The following is a 20,187-nucleotide window of genomic DNA, read 5'->3' on the forward strand; positions in this document are numbered from 1 at the left end:
AGTGAGAGAGGTAGGGAGTGAGTGAGCAGGCAAGTTGGACAAGCTGGAACAAGCTGGATCAGGCGGGCTGGGATAAGTTCGATCAAACGGGCTGGAACAGCTGGGGCCGGCAGCAGGCAGGGAGAAGCTGATTAGGCGGGCTGGAACAAGCTGGTGAAGATGGACTGGAATGAGCAGGAGAAGCTGGATCAGGTGGGGTGGAGCAAGCTGGTGCGGATGGACTGGAAGCTGGATCAGGCGCTGGGAGCCCATGGCCAGGGCATCTCAGCAAATCACGGCTCGGCAGATGTTGAGGCTTCTCGGCCATATGGCCTCCATGTGACGCCCATGGCATGCCTGCACATGAGATCTGCTCAATGGACCCTAGCTACCCAGTAGTATCAAGCTGCAGGGAATCTAGATGATGTGATCCAGCTGTCCACCGATTTTCACAATTCCCTTCACTGGTGGACAATTCGATCCAGTTTGACCCTGGAACGTTCCTTCCAGATTCCTCAGCCTCAAAAAGTGCTGACCATGGATGCATCTCTCCTGGGGTGGGGAGTGCATGTAGATAGGCTCCACACTCAGGGAGCTTGGTCCCTCCAGGAATCAGGTCTTCAGATCAATCTCCTGGAGCTGCGAGCGATCTGGAACGCTCTGAAGGCTTTCAGAGATCGGCTGTCCAATCAAATTATTCAAATTCAGACAGACAATCAGGTTGCCATGTACTATGTCAACAAGCAGGGGGGCACTGGATCTCGCCCCCTGTGTCAGGAAGCCATCCAGATGTGACTTTGGGCTTGCCATGTATCTGGCAGGCGTAAACAACAGTCTGGCTGGCAGGTTGATCAGCATAATGCAACCTCACGAGTGGTCGCTCAACTCGGGCGTGGTACGCAAGATCTTCCGAGAGTGGGGCACCCCCTTGGTGGATCTTTTTGCCACTCAGTTCAATCACAAGGTCCCTCAGTTCTGCTCCAGACTTCAGACTCACGACAGACTAGCGTCAGATGCTTTTCTCCTGCATTGGGGGACAGGCCTTCTGCATGCATATCCTCCCATACCTCTGGTGGACAAGACTTTGCTGAAACTGCCGCAAGACCGCGGAACCATGATTCTGATTGCGCCCTTTTCGCCGCGTCAGATTTGGTTCCCTCTTCTTCTGGAGTTGTCCTCCAAAGAACTGTGGAGATTGGAGTGTTTTCCAATCCTCATCACTCAGAACGAAGGGGTGCTTCTGCATCCTACAAATGTAACAAATAAGTCCCAACCTCCAGTCTCTGGCTCTCACAGCCTGGATATTGAGAGCGTAGACTTCGCCTCTTTGGGTCTTTCTGAGAGTGTCTCCCGTCTTGCTTCCAGGAAAGATTCCACGAAGAGGTGTTACTCTTTTAAATGGAGGAGGTTTGCTGTCTGGTGTGACAGAAGGGCCCTAGATCCTCGCTCTTGTCCTGCACAGACCCTGCTTGAATACCTTCTACACTTGTCAGAGTCTGGTCTCGACCAACTCCGTAAGAGTTCATCTTACTGCAATTAGTGCTTTTCATTATCGTGTAGAGGGTAAGCCTATCTCTGGACAGCCTTTAGTTGTTCGCTTCATGAGAGGTTTGCTTTTGTCAAACCTCCACCAGTGTCATGGGATCTCAACGTCGTCCTCACCCAGCTGATGAAACCTCCTTTAGAGCCACTGAACTCCTGCCATCTGAGGTACTTGACCTGGAAGGTCATTTTCTTGGTGGCTGTTACTTCAGCTAGTACATAAGTACATAAGTAATGCCATACTGGGAAAAGACCAAGGGTCCATCGAGCCCAGCATCTTGTCCACGACAGCGGCCAATCCAGGCGAAGGGCACCTGGCAAGCTTCCCAAACGTACAAACATTCTATACATGTTATTCCTGGGATTTTGGATTTTTCCAAGTCCGTTTAGTAGCAGTTTATGGACTTGTCCTTTAGGAAACCGTCCAACCCCTTTTTAAACTCTGCTAAGCTAACCGCCTTCACCACGTTCTCCGGCAATGAATTCCAGAGTTTAATTACACGTTGGGTGAAGAAAACTTTTCTCCGATTTGTTTTAAATTTACTACACTGTAGTTTCATCGCATGCCCCCTAGTCCTAGTATTTTTGGAAAGCGTGAACAGACGCTTCACATCCACCTGTTCCACTCCAATCATTATTTTATATACCTCTATCATGTCTCCCCTCAGCCGTCTCTTCTCCAAGCTGAATAGCCCTAGCCTCCTTAGTCTTCCTTCATAGGGAAGTCGTCCCATCCCCGCTATCATTTTAGTCGCCCTTCGCTGCACCTTTTCCAATTCTACTATATCTTTCTTGAGATGCGGCGACCAGAATTGAACACAATACTCAAGGTGCGGTCGCACCATGGAGCGATACAACGGCATTATAACATCCTCACACCTGTGACCTAGTGGTTAGGGTGGTGGACTTTGGTCCTGGGGAACTGAGGAACTGAGTTCGATTCCCGGCACAGGCAGCTCCTTGTGACTCTGGGCAAGTCACTTAACCCTCCATTGCCCGCCGCATTGAGCCTGCCATGAATGGGAAAGCGCGGGGTACAAATGTAACAAAAAAAAAAAAAAATACCCAACATTCTATTCGCTTTCCTAGCCGCAGCAGCACACTGAGCAGAAGGTTTCAGCGTGTTATCGACGACGACACCCAGATCCCTTTCTTGGTCCGTAATTCCTAACGTGGAACCTTGCATGACGTAGCTATAATTCAGGTTCTTTTTTCCCCACATGCATCACCTTGCACTTGCTCACACTAAACGTCATCTGCCATTTAGCCGCCCAGTCTCGTAAGGTCCTCTTGTAATTTTTCACAATCCTGTTGCGAGTTAACGACTTTAAATTTGCTGATGACACAAAGTTAATCAATTACCTCGCTAGTTACTCCCATCTCTAAATCATTTATAAATATATTAAAAAGCAGCGGTCCTAGCACAGACCCCTGAGGAACCCCACTAACTACCCTTCTCCATTGTGAATACTGCCCATTTAACCCCACTCTCTGTTTCCTATCCTTCAACCAGTTTTTAATCCACAATAGGACATTTCCTCCTATCCCATGACCCTCCAATTTCCTCTGTAGCCTTTCATGAGGTACCTTGTCAAACGCCTTTTGAAAATCCAGATACACAATATCAACCGGCTCCCCTTTGTCCACATGTTTGTTTACTCCTTCAAAGAATTGAAGTAAATTGGTCAGGCAAGATTTCCCCACACAAAAGCCGTGCTGACTCGGTCTCAGTAATCCATGTCCTCGGATGTGCTCTGTAATTTTGTTTTTAATAATAGCCTCTACCATTTTCCCCCGGCACCGACGTCAGACTCACCGGTCTATAATTTCCCGGATCTCCCCTGGAGCCTTTTTAAAAAATGGGCGTTACATTGGCCACCCTCCAATCTTCCGGTACCATGCTCGATTTTAAGGATAAGTTGCATATCACTAGCAGTAGCTCCGCAAGCTCATTTTTCAGTTCTATCAGTACTCTAGGATGAATACCATCCAGTCCAGGAGATTTGCTACTCTTCAGTTTGCCGAAATACCCCATTAAGTCCTCCAAGTTTCCGTGAAGTCAGTAAGTTTCTCCGACTCGTCCGCTTGAAATACCATTTCCGACACCGGTATCCCACCCAAATCTTCCTCAGTGAAGACCGAAGCAAAGAATTCATTCAGTCTCTCCGCTACGTCTTTGTCTTCCTTGATCGCCCCTTTTACCCCTCGGTCATCCAGCAGCCCAACTGATTCTTTTGCCGGCTTCCTGCTTTTAATATACCGAAAAAGTTTTTACTATGTTTTTTTGCCTCTAATGCTATCTTTTTTTCGTAATCCCTCTTGGCCTTCTTTATCTGCGCCTTGCATTTGCTTTGACACTCCTTATGCTGTTTCTTGTTATTTTCAGACGGTTCCTTCCATTTTCTGAAGGCGTTTCTTTTAGCCCTAATAGCTTCCTTCACCTCACTTTTCAACCAGGCCGGCTGTCTTTTGGAGTTCCGTCTTTCTTTTCTAATTTGCGGAATATGTATGGCCTGGGCCTCCAGGATGGTATTTTTGAACAGCGTCCACGCCTGTTGTACAGTTTTTACTCTCTCAGTTGCCCCCCTAAGTTTTTTTTTTTTTTTTTACCGTTCTTCTCATTTTATCATAGTCTCCTTTTTTAAAGTTAAACGCTAAAGTTTTTGACTTTTTGTGTACAGTTACTTTAAGGTCGATATCAAAACTGATCATATTATGGTCACTGTTATCAAGCGGCCCCAGTACCATAACGTCCCTCACCAGATCATGCGCTCCACTAAGGACCAAGTCTAGAATTTTTCCTTCTCTCGTCGACTCCTGCACCAGTTGCTCCATAAAGCTGTCCTTGATTTCATCAAGGAATTGTATCTCTGTAGCGTGTCCCGATGTTAAATTTACCCAGTCTATATTTGAATAATTGAAGTCACCCATTATTATCAAATTGCCCATTTTGTTCGCGTCTCTGATTTCTTTTATCATTTCTGTGTCTACCTGCTCATCCTGGCGAAGTGGACGGTAGTACACTCCTATCACCGTTTTTTTCCCTTTTATACATGGAATTTCAACCCACAATGATTCAAAGGTGTGATTTGTGTCCTGCTGAATTTGTAATCTATCTGAGTCAAGGCTCTCGTTAATATACAGTGGTGGAAATAAGTATTTGATCCCTTGCTGATTTTGTAAGTTTGCCCACTGACAAAGACATGAGCAGCCCATAATTGAAGGGTAGGTTATTGGTAACAGTGAGAGATAGCACATCACAAATTAAATCCGGAAAATCACATTGTGGAAAGTATATGAATTTATTTGCATTCTGCAGAGGGAATAGTATTTAATCCCTCTGGCAAACAAGGACCTAATACTTGGTGGCAAAACCCTTGTTGGCAAGCACAGCGGTCAGACGTCTTCTGTAGTTGATGATGAGGTTTGCACACATGTCAGGAGAATTTTGGTCCACTCCTCTTTGCAGATCATCTCTAAATCATTAAGAGTTCTGGGCTGTCGCTTGGCAACTCGCAGCTTCAGCTCCCTCCATAAGTTTTCAATGGGATTAAGGTCTGGTGACTGGCTAGGCCACTCCATGACCCTAATGTGCTTCTTCCTGAGCCACTCCTTTGTTGCCTTGGCTGTATGTTTTGGGTCATTGTCGTGCTGGAAGACCCAGCCACGACCCATTTTTAAGGCCCTGGCGGAGGGAAGGAGGTTGTCACTCAGAATTGTACGGTACATGGCCCCATCCATTCTCCCATTGATGCGGTGAAGTAGTCCTGTGCCCTTAGCAGAGAAACACCCCCAAAACATAACATTTCCACCTCCATGCTTGACAGTGGGGACGGTGTTTCTTTGGGTCATAGGCAGCATTTCTCTTCCTCCAAACACGGCGAGTTGAGTTCATGCCAAAGAGCTCAATTTTTGTCTCATCTGACCACAGCACCTTCTCCCAATCACTCTCGGCATCATCCAGGTGTTCACTGGCAAACTTCAGACGGGCCGTCACATGTGCCTACCGGAGCAGGGGGACCTTGCGGGCACTGCAGGATTGCAATCCGTTATGTCGTAATGTGTTACCAATGGTTTTCGTGGTGACAGTGGTCCCAGCTGCCTTGAGATCATTGACAAGTTCCCCCCTTGTAGTTGTAGGCTGATTTCTAACCTTCCTCATGATCAAGGATACCCCACGAGGTGAGATTTTGCGTGGAGCCCCAGATCTTTGTCGATTGACAGTCATTTTGTACTTCTTCCATTTTCTTACTATGGCACCAACAGTTGTCTCCTTCTCGCCCAGCGTCTTACTGATGGTTTTGTAGCCCATTCCAGCCTTGTGCAGGTGTATGATCTTGTCCCTGACATCCTTAGACAGCTCCTTGCTCTTGGCCATTTTGTAGAGGTTAGAGTCTGACTGATTCACTGAGTCTGTGGACAGGTGTCTTTCATACAGGTGACCATTGCCGACAGCTGTCTGTCATGCAGGTAACGAGTTGATTTGGAGCATCTACCTGGTCTGTAGGGGCCAGATCTCTACTGGTTGGTGGGGGATCAAATACTTATTTCCCTCTGCAGAATGCAAATAAATTCATATACTTTCCACAATGTGATTTTCCGGATTTAATTTGTGATGTGCTATCTCTCACTGTTACCAATAACCTACCCTTCAATTATGGGCTGCTCATGTCTTTGTCAGTGGGCAAACTTACAAAATCAGCAAGGGATCAAATACTTATTTCCACCACTGTACAATGCTACCCCCCTCCACCAGTCCGGTCCACCCTATCACTACGATATACTTTGTACCCCGGTATGACAGTGTCCCACTGGTATCCTCCTTCCACCAGGTCTCAGTAATGCCTATTATATCCAATTTTTTCATTTAGTGCAATATATTCCAACTCTCCCATCTTATTTCTTAGACTCCTAGCATTTGCATATAGACATTTCAGAGTATGTTTGTTGTTCTTATTTGCATGATGCTTAGTACCTGACACTATTGATTTGACATCTTTTGTCTGATCTTTAGTTGTATTTAAGGGCACCTGATCTACCACGGTTGTTGTGCAACCTCACTATCCAGAACCCTATCTTCCCTGTTTGTGAGGTATCTTTGCAAGATACCTTTTCCCGAACCATGCGCTTTTGAGCGACTGTCGGCCTTCCCCCCATTTCTAGTTTAAAAGCTGCTCTATCTCCTTTTTAAATGCCGACGCCAGCAGCCTGGTCCCACCCTGGTTAAGGTGGAGCCCATCCTTTCGAAATAGGCTCCCCCTTCCCCAGAATGTTGCCCAGTTCCTTACAAATCTAAAACCATCCTCCCTGCACCATCGTCTCATCCATGCATTGAGACTCTGGAGCTCTGCCTGTCTCTTGAGCCCTGCACGTGGAACAGGTAGCATTTCAGAAAAAGCTACCCTAGAGGATCTGGATTTGAGCTTTCTACCTAAGAGCCTAAATTTGGCTTCCAGAACCTCTCTCCCACATTTTCCTATGTCATTGATACCCACAAGTACCAAGACAGCGGACTCCTCCCCAGCACTATCTAAAATCCTATCTAGGTAACGCGTGAGGTCCACCACCTTCGCTCCAGGCAGGCAAGTCACCAGGCGATCCTCACGTCCACCAGCCACCCAACTATCTATATGCCTAATGAATCGAATCACCAACTACACAGCTGTCCTAACCTTTCCCTCCCGGGCAGCACTTGGAGACATATCCTCGGTGCGAGAGGATAGTACATCCCCTGGTGGGCAGGTCCTGGCTACAGGAGTACTTCCTACTTCACCAGGGTGATGCTCTCCTTCTAGGAGACCTCCCTCCTCCAAGGTAGCACAAGGGCTACTAGAGGTGGGACTTCTCTACAACATCCCTGTAGGTCTCCTCTATGTACCTGTCTGTCTCCCTCAGCTCCACCAAGTCTGCTACTCTAGCCTCAAGAGAACGGACACATTCTCTAAGAGCTAGGAGCTCTTTGCATCGGGCGCAAACAGGACAGCAGGCTGATTGTTCTCAGCAACTGCCCACCTCCCCTTTGGAGTTGTTTTATTCTTTCTTTGCTTTTCACATAACTGAGGTGGGGAAGATGGCCCGCGCATGCGCAGTGTGTCCGTTCCATGCTCTTCTGGCTGTCGCAAAGAGTTTGAAGATTTTGCTGGAAAATCTCAGTTCCTTGGGCTGCCGTGGACGCCGACCCACATGTGAGAACAATCAGCCTGCTGTCCTCGGAGCGTACCTGCTACAGGTAAGTAACTTTGTTTTATGGGCTTGTCAGTCTGTTATAAGGGTTAGAGAGCTTGTGCAGTACCAACATTATAAGGAAGAGAGTTCCTTAGCATGTTTTCTGTTTTTTTTGGACTGGTCTGTTAAAACTCCAGGAAAGAAAATTAATGGTAAGTCTAAATTTCACCTTATAGAGCAGTGTTGGCAGCCATTTGTACAAAAACTTTACCTTGTAAGTGTGTGTTGTATACATATAGTTACTAGCAAATCCATTTCCTGGCATTCTGTTTCCTGTCACAAAGTGTGCTTGCTGATCGGTTTGTTCTCTCTGTGGATTTACTTGCTTTATAACCACGTGTATACATAAAGGATTTATTCAAGCCAATCAGCTTATCAGAGGAAAGTTGTTTGTGACCCCTGAGGCAGGTGCTTTGGCGCTGAAATACGGACCGTGTGGGGGTCCCTTGATCTGAATATTCTGAATAAACTGCTTCTTGATATTATCTCCCTATTGGTTTGCACATTTGTCAGCCTCTACTTTGCTGTTTACATATAGTTACTGACATCCTATATAATAAAAAGCACCTCCAACATTCTGAAGCCGAGAAAGTGAAGCCTTCAAGCCTTGAAGCATCCTGCAACGTTCCGGAACTACGTGTCGTCAATTGAGGAGAGTGAAAGCCTTACAGAGCGCACGAAGGCTTGAAGGTCTCACTCTCACACACACACACTCGCTCTCTCCACACACACACTCTCTCTGTCTCTTCACACACACACTCTCCTCTGTCTCTCTCTCTCTGACACACACACACTCTCCATCTCTCCACCCACGTACTCTCTCTCAAACATACACACTCGAGGAAAGGGGGGCATGGAACACGCTGGGGAGGAGAGGGAGGGGGGCATGGAACTCGGAGGGAAGGGGGAGCCAAGAACTCGGAGGGGAGGGAGGGGGGCTGGAACTCGGAGGAGAGGGAGGGGAGGGGGGCCTGGAACTCGGAGGAGAGGGAAGGAGGGGGTCATGGAACTCAGAGCCCCACACACACTCACTTCTGTCTCCACATACACTCTCTCTCTCACACCACTCACTCATCCACATACATACACTCTGTCTCTCACACACTCTCTGACACAAACACACACACTCTGTCTCTCTCTCACTCTCACACACGCACACTCCATCTCTCACACACACTTTCTCTCTCACACTCTCTCTCTCTCTCTCTCTCTCTCTCTCTCTCTCTCTCTCTCTCTCACACATACACACTCCGAGGAAACCTTGCTAGTGCCCGTTTCATTTGTGTCAGAAACGGGGCCTGTTTTACTAGTACTTTCAATAATGATTATGCACCAAAAAGGTTATGACGCATTTCTGGTGCCAAAGATGGTAGTTTCATTGTGAAAAGATTTTTTTGCAGGCTCATTCATGTGGATCAAGAGTAGTGGAAATGTGTAGATATACATGAAAAACAAATTTGTTGGGATGTCTTAAGGACAGAATTTGGGAGATAGTGGTATGGATTAAGGGCTGATTAAACTTAATTTTCTGTTGAAGTACTATAAAAATCTAACTCTTTTATTGACAAGTATCCCTTGTTTACATCTTGCAGCAAGGATAAAAGGGAAATACAGCTCACCAGTTTTATTGCATAATCCTTTCTGTTCTCTTTTGTACCCAACAGAAAAGCCCCCCAGCCCCTGCCCGGGTCCAGCTGGTAAGAGCCAACACCAACTCCCTGGAAGTGAGTTGGGGAGCTGTGCCTACCGCAGATACCTATTTGCTGCAGCTCCAGAAGTACGACATCCCCACTGCTGCAACTGCTGCCATGTCCCCTGCCATTAACCCAGTACCATCTGTGGCCTGTCAACCACCAAGAGCCCTGCTCCAGCAGCTGCTGCCCCTAATTCCATCCAGCCACTGACACAAGCAACAGGAATTTACACTTCTTCCACAGACAGCAACCCCTACAATACCCACCACAGCTGCTGCTGCAGCCACCATCCAGGTTTTGCCTACAAGTGCCAGGGAGCCCATTATCTGTATCTGCAGCCAGGACACAAGGTAAGCTTTCCATAGGAGTTGCTTAAGCTATAAAGTGTTCTGTACATGACAGAGCATACGGTTACTGCATCCAAGTTAATCTCTCTCTCATACCTATGTTCTAGAAAATATACTAATAAAACAAACAGTTTGGGCATGATAAACAATTACCTACATAAGTGTAAACTTGAGTGATGTTGCTTTTTCTTTTTATGACTGAGATGAGCAAATATACTTTTGAGAGAGGTAAAGCTACTTCTGCTGTACTAGAAACACATCAGTTTCCCTTTCGTTTCTTCTGTTTTTCTCATGAGATTAAAATGTATTTTTTCCATGCTCCCTGGAGACGGTTTCCTGCACTTACATTTCTGCTCTCCCAGACTTTAAATTCTTTTCTGAACATTACTTTGCATCGGGTCCCTCTGATTTAATCTGGACTGAACTTTGTGCAACTTGGAGGTTATGTGATCATCTTCTTGGGTAGTACTTTCTGGCTTATAGTGTATATTGTGTGCCAGGTCATGCAGTTCTTTGTGGTGAGATGCAGGACCTTCACTGATGAGTGATGGTTTCTTCTGATGCATTAATCTACCAACTGATGTTTTGCAGGGATTGTGGTAAAGCAGCAGAGAGGTAGGAAGGCTACTAGGGACCCAGGGAAGGCTAGCGAGGAGATCTTGTTTATACTGTAGTTAGACATTTAAGGTCTTTCAATGTCAGCAGAGAGTTTGAGCAGGGAAGCACACTACTCATCCTGCTAGAAGTCTAGATGGTTTGTCACCCTAGCAGCAGATGAAGTCAGTGAATACAACCTTCCAGTGATGACATCGCTATAAGGCGGAGTTTTTCAACCGGTGTGGTGCAACTGCTCACCAAGTGTGCCTCGGAAGACTAGGAATCCCCTCCAGATAACCCAGAAAATTGCGCAGTGCCTATGGTCTTCTTCCTCCCACCCCTCGGGGGTGTCTCTTGTTCACCGTGATCTTCAAACTTTGCAGTTACTGGCAGTTATTAGAACAGGCCTTCCTCTGGCTGTCCCCAGGGTCCTTCCTCTGACATGACTTCCTTTTGGCTGCACAGGAGGGACATGACAGAGGAAAAGCCTTGGGATGGCTATTGTTAGAAATATGTAATTTATCCTTAAAATCGAGTGTGGTACCGGAAGACTGGATGGTGGCCAATGTAACACTGATGTTTAAAAAAAGGTTCCAGAGGAGATCAGGAAATTATAGACCGGTGTCTGACGTCGATGCCGGTCAGAATGGTAGAGACTATTATTAAGAACAAAATTACAGAACACATTCAAACGCATGGATTAATGAGACAAAGTCAACATGGATTTAGTGAAAGGAAATCTTGCCTCACCAATCTACTACATTTCTTTGAAGGGGTGAACAAACATGTGGATAAAGGGAACCTGTTTGATATCGTGTATCTGGATTTTCAGAAGGCGTTTGACAAAGTACCTCATGAAAGACTCCAGAGGAAATTGGAGGGTCATGGGATAGGAGGTAGTGTTCTGTTGTGGATTAAAACTGGTTTAAAAGATAGAAAACAGAGAGTAGGGTTAAATGGTCATTATTCTCAATGGAGAAGGGTAGTTAGTGGGGTTCCCCAGGGCTCTTTGCTGGGACTGCTGCTTTTTAACATATTTATAAATGAACTAGAGATGGGAGTAACTAGTGAGGTAATTAAATTTGCTGATGACACAAAGTAATTCAAAGTCATTAAATCGTGGGAGGATTGTGAAAAATTACAAGAGGACCTTATGAGACTGGGAGACTGGGCGTCTAAATGGCAGATGACGTTTAATGTGAGCAAGTGCAAAGTGATGCATGTGGGAAAGAGGAACCCGAATTATAGCTACATCATGCAAGGTTCCACGTTAGGAGTCACGGACCAAGAAAGGGATCTAGGTGTCATCGTTGATGATACGTTGAAACCATCTGCTCAGTGTGCTGCTGCGGCTAAGAAAGCAAATAGAATGTTAGGTATTATTAGGAAAGGAATGGAAAACAAAATGAGGATGTGTAATGCCTTTGTATTGCTCCATGGTGCGACCGCACCTCGAATATTGTGTTCAATTCTGGTCGCTGTATCTCAAAAAAGATATAGTGGAATTAGAAAAGGTGCATAGAAGGGTGACAAATGATAAAGGGGATGGAACGACTTCCCTATGAGGAAAGGCTGAAGCGGCTAGGGCTCTTCAGCTTGAAGAAAAGGCGGCTGAGGGGAGATATGATAGAGGTCTTTAAAATAATGAGTGGAGTTGAACAGGTAGATGTGATGCGTCTGTTCACGCTTTCCAAAAATACTAGGACTAGGGGGCATGCGATGAAGCTACAATGTAGTAAATTTAAAACGAATCGGAGAAAATTTTCTTCACTTAACGTGTAATTAAACTCTGGAATTCGTTGCCAGAGAATGTGATAAAGGCGGTTAGCTTAGCGGAGTTTAAAAAAAGGTTTGGACGGGAAAACCATATGGATTTGAGGAAGTGGCAGAGAAATTGAAGAAAGCTGAACATAAAAGATCAGAACTAAACAGACATTTGACAAGAGCTTAGAAAACAAATTGCAGCTGGAAAGGAATACCTGGAAACAGAGTTAAGAGCACAGACAGAAGAAAGCAGAGCCAAAGATTGGGAACAAGATGATTGCAATAATAAAATCACCAGACTACAAAGGTAGGACAAATGATTTTATTTTCAGCTTAGCTATTTAATTATATTGATGTTGAGAATTTACATATGTCGGCTTTATTTGCACTGTACAGGAAGACAGACATTTCTTTCCATTTCTTTAGTGTAGCACAATATGCAGAGACTGGTAGTTCTGCTTTCGTTTATTGTCTGCGTATTTTTGCGGTTCCCTATTTTGTATCAGGTAAGAGTTGTGTACTTCATCTGCAACTAAGGTGAAGGTTTCTGCTGGTATGTGGTGTCTGTCCAGGAATCTGTAACAGTCCATCTTGTTCCAGTTTCCCAGTAGCAGATATATTGGTGTTCTAATGTATTTCAGTAGCATAATGAAGTAACTACTTCTGAAGGTTACCATATGGTTGGAGGAGATTACTTGGAATGGATCTTGGTGGGGACATGCGGGTATGGGTTATATTCCAGTGTTGTGTCTTGACAATTTTTGCACCGATGCAGGCCTGAAACTTGTCACGGTTCTTTCTCTGTCCAGTAGATGATAATGTGTTGGGTCTGGTGTGGCAGGGTGTTGAGCTAAGCTGTTAGATCCTCAGCCTGTGAGCAGTGTTCTGTGGTCAGGCAGGGCTTTGGGCCCATTCTCAGGACATTTGTGTACAGGTCATTTTTTCCCGACTGAGCCATTGTTTGATCTCCCAACTTAGACTTTCTCTGATGGAGCAAGGCCTATGCTGAAGCACTCCTATGGGTTCCCTGGATGAGGAAGGACTGGTTCCTGGGGCTGGGACAACTACTTCTGCCCACTTTAGGGGGGACAGTAGAGGCTGGTTTGGCGTATGTTTTTCTACTCTGTCCCTCTCTCCCTTTCTCTCTTAGCTTGCAGGATAACGGTAGGTGAGTGATTTGGTTTTTTTTAGGAGTTTGAGCTGGAGAGCAGTGTTCAGAAGGGGTTTCTGTTGAGCAGTTGTGTAGTTCTGAGGGTGCTAGGGTGGTAATGGTGCTAAAGTAAGGACTTGACTGTGGTATGCTGCAGGGGCTGTGGGATTCAGCACATGGACAGCATGGCTGGTTTGTTTTCTCCATTAGGATTTTTTTTTGTTGGGGGGGAGCCTTTTTGTAACCATGGGTGGGCAGAGGCTCACCCAGTTTTGCTTCAGGTCCACCCGTTGGCAGCGCACATTATTAGTGTAGCTGGCGGGGATTCCCAGGCTCCGCCAGCTGACGAGTTCCCTGTCAGTCTCATCCCCGGAGCAGTCAGCAGCACATTTTCAGCTGCCGACACCGGTACTCCCCTTTCCCCCGCATGCTTAGTTCAGTTGGCACCTCCTCACATGCATGCATGGGGCATGCTGGTTGAATGGAGCATGCGCAGGAGCCTGGAGTGGGCAGTGGTGGTGCGGTGGCTACAAATGGGCTGCTAACAGCCGCAAGGATGAGACTGCTTGGGATTCTTCAGCTTGCGGGGCCTGGGAATCTCCGCCAGCCAAGTTATTTTAATTTTGCGGGGGGCAGGCACTGGGGAGTAGCAGGTAGAGAGGAAATGTGGGGCATTCCCACCCAGTTCACTCCCTGGCCCACCCAATGATAGGTCTGAGTACGCTACTGGGGTGAGGGGGAATAAAGCCATATATATGGTTGGAAACCCATAGGAAAACAGTGGCCAGTCTTCTCTCAATCACAGGAGGATGTGTGCTGGCAGGAATGTTAGCGACTTGAATTCTAGCTTTCTTTTCTTCTGTGCCCTTCCTCCTTTGAGCTAGCCTGCTTCTACCATCTTTGGGTTGCTGGAGCTTGTGTGGGAGCATGTGAGGTACCCAGGAGCTGCAACAGTGCAAATGTGTAGACTGGATACTTCTAGGGCAGTTGCTTCTGGGCCATCCTCCCCTAGTGGATCAGGTTGTTGATAAGGTTCTCAGGGTAGTAGTTGTGGGGCCGATACCCTTGGTAATTCGGGAGCTTTTAAATGTGTCCCTAGGATTCTGTTTATAGAAACATGATGGCAGATAAAGGTCATATGACCCATCCAGTCTGCCCATCCTCTTTAACTCCTAATTCCTCAGCAATCCTCCAGACTGTTCAAGACGCTTGGGATTATGCAGTCCTACCAGCAGAGGGAGTCTGAGAACACTAAAATTTCTTATACAAGTAGCCTGTGCAGACCTTCTACTAACCAGTATTTTCTCAGTCTCAGCAGAGGGTAGATGTGTGCAGCATGTGCAGTGTACTCAGTCTAGTAGGCCCGTTTGGGGTTTCTAGGTTAGGTTGTAAATGCTAAAGAACCCACACTTGGATCTCTATTACAGGGTGTAAGTCCTAAGGGGCTTCTTATTCCCTGTGGGGTGTCACACCCGGGTGGCCGGGTCCCTCCCCCTATGCTCTTCCTCTGGATGACTGCTTGACCTCAGCTACAGACCTCGTTCTGTACCCTTGAGGCGTTTAGGCATCAGCAACGAGGTTTAAAAAAAAAACGTTTTTAAGAGGCGGCTATTTTGGCCGTTTTTGTGGCAGTCCAGAGATAAAACGTCTTCAAGGGCGTTCTTGCCTTAGGCGGTTTTGCCTATTAGTCTGTCAGAGCACAAAGCTTACTACTACTACTTAACATTTCTAGAGCGCTACTAGGGTTACGCAGCACTGTACAGTTTAACAAAAAGGACAGTCCCTGCTCAAAGGAGCTTATAATCTAAAGGACCAAATGTCAAGTTGGGGCAGTCTAGATTTCTTGAATAGAGGTATAGTGGTTAGGTGCTGAAGGCGACATTGAAGAGGTGGGCTTTGAGCAAGGATTTGAAGATGGGCAGGGAGGGGGCTTGGCGTATGGGCTCAGGGAGTTTATTCCAAGCATGGTGATTGATGAGCACATGTTTCAGGAGCAAGGCATCAGCGGACCCCAAAGAGAGCAGCAGGTCCCAAGAGGAGGCAGGTTCCAAGAGGAGGCAAGTGAGCATGGAGCATGGAGTGAGGCGAGGCAGAAAGGGCGGAGCCTGGAGTTGCTGGTGGTGGAGAAGGGTACTGAAAGGAGGGATTTGTCTTGAGAGCGGAGGTTATGGGTAGGAACGTAAGGAGAGATGAGGGTAGAGAGGTAAGGAGGGGCTGCAGATCCACTGCATTTGTAGGTTAGGAGAAGCTTGAACTGTGTGCGGTACCTGATCGGAAGCCAGTGAAGTGATTTGAGGAGAGAGGTGATATGAGTATATCTATCCAGGCGGAAGATAAGACGTGCAGCAGAGTTCTGAACGGACTGAAGGGGGGATAGATGGCAAAGTGGGAGGCCAGTGAGGAGTAGGTTGCAGTAGTCAAGGCGAGACGTAATGAGAGAGTGGATGAGAGTTCGGGTGGTGTGCTCAGAGAGGAAAGGGCGAATTTTGCTAATGTTACAGAGCACAAAGCAACTGTTTGTTTTTATTGTATTGCGGCCATTATGTCTAAGCCGGTGAGGTGTCGGTTTTGCACGAAGCGCATCGTTGAAGTGAAAGGTGGCCAATGTAAATTTTGTGGGTAGCCTACATTGTCAGTGCTCTTGCCCCCCATGCTTTCTCCTCAGTCGGCGGAGGTGTTGGGTGGTGATTTGACCACACATTCCAGGCCGCCAACGGCGGGAAACGCGGCCATTTTGGCTGCGCGTCCCGGGTCGGCCTCGACGGAGCCGTTTTTGGCGGGAAGCACGGCCCTTTTGGCTGCGTATTCTGTACCTGCGCTGGTGGGGGGGGGACCCGTTTGTGGCGGGAAGCGCGCCTAGTTTTGCCGCAGATCAGGCGATGCACCTGCCGCCTCGGGAGCGAGGGGGGGGTCCGTCGCGGAGACTGCGGGAAGTGTTTTTGGGGCTTCAGCAGCGTCGGGGGGGGGGGGGGTCTGGCTTCTCCCCTGAGTTTGTTTGGTCTCTGTATAATGCCTGGAGAGCTGGCCCCTCTCAGGCTGTTTGTTCCCCAGAGACTGCTAGCTCAGTGGGAGTTAAGCGCCCACGGGTGGATATTTCGGAGCTTATGGAGATACTTTCTCTGCCTGGGTCGGACGTTTGGAGTGACCCAGGAGAGGAGGATCTCTTAGATGTGTCTGAGGATCAGGATGGGCTAAGGCCTGGGGAAGATTCTTCAGTGGTTCGCATTTTTCATAAGGAGGAGTTGTTAGAGCTCATTGATCAGGTGATCTCTACTTTGAAGTTTGCTCCGGTGGCCACTCCCTCTGCGGAGAGACCCCAGGTAGATCCCTTGGTTAAGGAGATTCGGAGAGCCTCCCGTTCCTTTCCCATGAATTCAGACATTAGGGACATGGTTTTTCAGGAATGGTCTGTGCCGGAGGCTGCTTGTAAGGTGTTTAGGCCTATGGCGCGGCTGTATCCCTTGCCTCCAGAAGATTTGACCCTGCTGAAACCACCTACTGTGGATGCGGTGGTTACGGCGGTTATTAAGGCTACGGCCATTCCAGTGGGTGGCGATAAGGCCTTACGCGATTCTCAGGATAGGAAGCTATAGTTCTTTCTGAAGCGCAGCTTTGATTTGTCGGCTTTGGCCTTGCAAGCCTCTGTGTGTGGGGGCTTGGTAGCCAGAACTTGTTTCCGTTGGGCGGAGAAGCTCTTGGATGAGCCTGCGTTAGATAGGACTGGTTTGGTTCAGGACCTGGCCAAATTGGAGATGGGGTCTTCGTTTTTGGCAGACAACCTTTATGATTTGCTAAGGGCTTCGGCTAAGAATATGGCTCTGGCGGTGACGGCTCGCAGGGCTCGTTGGCTTAGGAGCTGGGTGGCAGATGCGGCCTCTAAAGCAAAGTTGTGTTCTCTACCTCTCAAAGGTTCTATGTTGTTTGGAGAGGACTTGGATAAACTGATGAGTGGTCTTGGGGATACCAAGGTCTCACGGTTGCCGGAGTTACGGCCTAAGGTGGCTAGTCGAGGTGGTTCGGCTAGAGGTCGGTTTAAGGACGCGAGGCGGTACAGGCGGGGCAGATTTGTGTCTCCTTCTAAAAGTCGGTTTTTGCAGCGGACGCAGTCCTTTCGAGGGGGTCGTCGAGGAGGTCGGGATTTCTGCGGAGGTGCCGGAAATGGTAATAAGTCCTTCTTATGAAGGTGTGCAGGTCCAGCCTCTGGTGAAGGTCGGGGCGCGACTTTGTCTGTTTTATCAGGGGTGGACCCAAATTACTTCAGATCAGTGGGTGCTGGAGGTCATTCGCAACGGTTATGCGCTCGAGTTCAAGCACCCGCTGCCGGATCTGTTTCTTCCCTCTCCTTGTCACTCTCGAGTCAAGTTAAAGGCTATTCAAGAGACTCTGGGTCGCTTAATCCAGTTGGGAGCTGTGGTACCCACCCGTTCCTCGGCATGAGCTGGGAATGGGTTGTTGTTCCATTTACTTTGTGGTGCTGAAGAAGGAGGACCAGTTTCGACCCATTTTAGATCTCAAGAGGGTCAATGGGGCGCTCAAGGTGCCATCCTTCCGCATGGAGAGACTGCGCTCGGTCATAGTGGCTGTTCGTCAGGGAGAATTTCTCACGTCACTGGATCTCACGGAAGCGTATCTGCATGTGCCAATTCGAGAGGCCCATCAGCGTTTCCTTCGTTTTGCTGTTTTAGGGAGGTACTTTGTTCTGTGCTCTGCCTTTTGGTCTGGCAACGGCTCCACGCACCTTCTCCAAGATAATGGTGGTGGTAGCAGTGGCTTTGCGGAGGCAGGGAATTCTTGTGCATCCGTATCTGGACGACTGGTTGATCCGGGCGAAGTCTCGGGCTCACAGTTTGGCGGCAACGGCTCAGGTGGTCGCGTTTCTGGAATCGCTCGGATGGGTAGTGAATGTAGTCAAAAATCAGTTGATCCCATCGCAGAGTCTGGAGTACTTGGGAGTGCGGTTCGACATGGCGGTGGGTCGTGTTTTTCTGCCGGATCCTCGGATCGTCTCTTCAGCAGAAGGTCCGGCTGTTAATGTCCGTTCAGAGTCCGACGGTTCGAATGCACCTTCGGGTTCTGGGCCTCATGGCAGCAACAATAGAGGTAGTACCATGGACCAGGGCGCATATGCAGGGGCGGTGGTCGACGGAGGAAGTTCAGTGGTCTATCAACCGGTTGGAGACGAGGGCGATTCGGCTAGCTCTGTTGGCGTTTCGCTCAAGTGTGGTCAGAAAGGCAGTAAGAGTCATGTCTGACAACGTGATAGCGGTAGCGTATGTCAACCGGCAGGGCGGTACAAAGAGTCCGCGGTTGGCAATCGAGACGGCTCTGCTCATGAGTTGGGTGGAAAGGCGTCTAGTGGACAACGTGAACGCGGATTTTCTAAGCAGACACATGTTGGACCCCGGAGAATGGTCTCTGCACCGGTCGGTGTTCGACCAGATAGTTCTAAAGTGGGGAATGCCAGTAGTGGATCTCATGGCGTCGGCACAGAATGCTCAGGTTCCTCGGTATTTCAGTTGGCATCGGGATCCGCGAGCGGAAGGGATCGATGCGTTGGTCCTTCCGTGGCCTCAGCAGGTATTGCTGTACGTGTTTTCCCAGTGGCCCTTGATAGGTCGAGTCCTACAGAGGGTAGAATGTCATGCGGGTCCGGTGGTGTTTGTGGCTCCGAATTGGACGCCTCGGCCGTGGTTCGGGGATCTGATGCGCTTGTTAGAAGGCGAGCCTCTGCGGCTGGGGGGCTCGGTGCTGTTGTGTCAGGGTCCAATTGTCATGCCGGATCCGGATCGGTGTTCTCTTACGGTGTGGCCCTTGAGAGGGAACGGTTGAGAAGGAAAGGGTTTTCCCCTCAGGTGATTCAGACGAAGCTGCAGTCTCGCAAATGTTCGACGTCTTTGGCCTATGTGCGTGTGTGGCGCATATTGAAGATTGGTGAGGGGGCCGGGCGTGTGTCCCTTTGACAGCTTCTGTGTTGTGCATTTTAGATTTCTTGCAGGATGGTTTTGAGAAGGGCCTTTCATTGTCATCTTTGAAGGTGCAGCTGGCTGCTTTGGCGTGTTTTCGGGGTAAGGTGCGGGGCAGGTCGGTTGCGTCTTCCCCGGATGTGGTCCATTTTTTGAGGGGGGTGAAGTTGCTTCGTCCTCCTCAGCAGCCGGTAGTTCCTCAGTGGGATCTTAATATCGTTCTTGACTCTTTGGCAGGTTCTCCTTTTGAGCCCTTGGAGTGTTGTTCGATAAAAGACCTTACTATGAAGGTGGTCTTTTTGGTAGCTATATCGTTGGCTCGCCGGATTTCGGAACTTCAGGCTCTTTCATGTAGGCCTCCGTTTTTGTGGTTTTCTAAGGAAAAGGTTTCGCTGCGTCCAGTGCCTTCGTTTTTGCCTAAGGTGGTATCCTCCTTTCATGTATATCAGGTGATTTCGTTGCCGGTCTTGGGGGACCGGACGGGGGATGCTTCTCAGCGTCGTTTGGCGAAATTGGATGTGCGCAGAGTGTTGAAGGTTTACTTGCGCAGGTCGGAGGAATTCAGGTCTTCGGACAGGTTATTTGTCCTTTATGGGGGGCCCAAGAAGGGAGCGGCTGTTTCTAAGGCATCTATAGCTCGGTGGTTGAAGGATGCCATCTCTTCGGCTTACATATTGCATGGCCATATGGTGCCGGTGGGGCTCAAGGCACATTCCATTAGGGGGATGGCGGCTTCTTGGGCAGAGAGTAGATTCGTTCCACCAGTGGACATTTGTAGAGGGGCGGTGTGGTCCTCCCTGCATTCTTTTGTCAAACATTACAGAGTGGATGTACAGGCAAGGGAGGATGCCAATTTTGGAGCTTTAGTCCTGTCCTCTGGGCTTCGCAGGTCCCACCCTTAGATGTGTTTACTGCTTTGGTACGTC

The 20,187-nt window shown here is 48.2% G+C and overlaps 1 protein-coding gene across 1 annotated transcript in view; it reads left to right on the forward strand.

Moving 5' to 3' along the window:
- HCFC1 (host cell factor C1) overlaps positions 1-20,187 on the forward strand; it is a 495,616-nt gene that overhangs the window by 153,422 nt on the left and 322,007 nt on the right. The window contains 3 exon segments of the mRNA XM_030192062.1: positions 9,411-9,600; positions 9,603-9,667; positions 9,669-9,790. Coding sequence (XP_030047922.1) covers positions 9,411-9,600; positions 9,603-9,667; positions 9,669-9,790 — 377 coding nt within the window.

The sequence above is a fragment of the Microcaecilia unicolor genome, chromosome 2 (genome assembly GCF_901765095.1).
Source record: "Microcaecilia unicolor chromosome 2, aMicUni1.1, whole genome shotgun sequence".
NCBI lineage: Eukaryota > Metazoa > Chordata > Amphibia > Gymnophiona > Siphonopidae > Microcaecilia > Microcaecilia unicolor.